Source organism: Etheostoma cragini, chromosome 11 (assembly GCF_013103735.1).
Source record: "Etheostoma cragini isolate CJK2018 chromosome 11, CSU_Ecrag_1.0, whole genome shotgun sequence".
NCBI classification, from domain to species: domain Eukaryota; kingdom Metazoa; phylum Chordata; class Actinopteri; order Perciformes; family Percidae; genus Etheostoma; species Etheostoma cragini.
Window position 1 is genome coordinate 675,814 of NC_048417.1, and position 1,382 is coordinate 677,195.

Sequence of the window (1,382 nt, forward strand, 5' to 3'; positions counted from 1 at the left end):
GAACAACAGACAGACAAACAGACAGACAGACAGACAGGCAGACAGACAGACAGACAGACAGAACAACAGACAGACAGAACAACAACTCTGAAGGACAGACAGACAGGGAGACATTTAGTGGACTTACACTCAACTACACAACTGAGATTCTCCACAAAGAAGAAAGCAAAAGCACAAAAGGCATGAAAAACATCCAAAAAGTCCCAAAAATGTTCAAAATATCACAAAAAAAATCCAAGATCTGAAATAAATCTCCAAAAAAAGTCACAAAAACATAGAAGACAGACTGTTGGTGTTGGAGTTGTTGTTGCTGTTGTTGTTGTTGTTAGTGTTGTTGTTGGTGTTATTGTTGTTGTTGGTGTTGTTGTTGTTTTTGTTGTTGACGGTGCCTGTGTTGTTGTTGTTGTTGGTGACGGTGCCTGTGTTGTTGTTGTTGGTGTTATTGTAGTTGACGGTGCTTGTGTTTTGTTGGTGTTGTTGGTGTTGGTGTTGTTGTTGTTGGTGTTGTTGGTGTTGGTGTTGTTGTTGACGGTGCCTGTGTTGTTATTGTTGTTGGTGTTATTGTTGTTGACGGTGCCTGTGTTTTGTTGGTGTTGTCAGTGTTGTGGGTGTTGGTGTTGTTGTTGACGGTGCCTGTGTTGTTGTTGGTGTTGTTTGTGTTGGTGCTGGTGTTGTTGGTGTTGGTGTTATTGTTGATGGTGCCTGTGTTGTTATTGGTGTTGGTGTTGTTGTTGACGGGGCCTGTGTTGTTGTTGTTGGTGGTGTTGTTGTTGTTTTTGTTGTTGACGGTGCCTGTGTTGTTGTTGTTGGTGGTGACGGTGCCTGTGTTGTTGGTGTTGTTGTTGGTGTTATTGTTGTTGACGGTGCCTGTGTGTTGTTGGTGTTGTTGGTGTTGGTGTTGTTGTTGACGGTGCCTGTGTTGTTGTTGGTGTTGGTTTTGTTGTTGGTGTTATTGTTGTTAACGGTGCCTGTGTTTTGTTGGTGTTGTTAGTGTTGTTGGTGTTGGTGTTGTTGTTGACGGTGCCTGTGTTTTGTTGGTGTTGGTGCTGGTGTTGTTGGTGTTGGTGTTGGTGTTGTTGTTGACGGTGCCTGTGTTGTTGTTGGTGTTGTTGGTGTTGGTGCTGGTGTTATTGGTGTTGGTGATGTTGTTGTTGTTGACGGTGCCTGTGTTTAACAGGTGGTGTTGAAGTCGGAGGGTAAAGTCCACAGCCTGACTCTGAGGGACGTCAAGCTGGACGAGGCGGGACAACTTAAACTAGTCGCCAAAGACTTCCAGACTGAGGCCAACCTCATCGTCAAAGGTAAGACCTTAGTGGTCCCCTAATACTGGATCTGGAGTCTCTTTATATAGACCTTAGTGGTCCCCTAATACTGGATCTGGA

The 1,382-nt window shown here is 44.4% G+C and overlaps 1 protein-coding gene across 1 annotated transcript in view; it reads left to right on the top strand.

The window, feature by feature from the left end:
* LOC117953076 (titin-like) overlaps nt 1-1,382 on the top strand; it is a 225,219-nt gene that overhangs the window by 113,993 nt on the left and 109,844 nt on the right. The window contains 1 exon segment of the mRNA XM_034885791.1: nt 1,178-1,301. Within this exon segment, the coding sequence (XP_034741682.1) occupies nt 1,178-1,301 (124 nt within the window).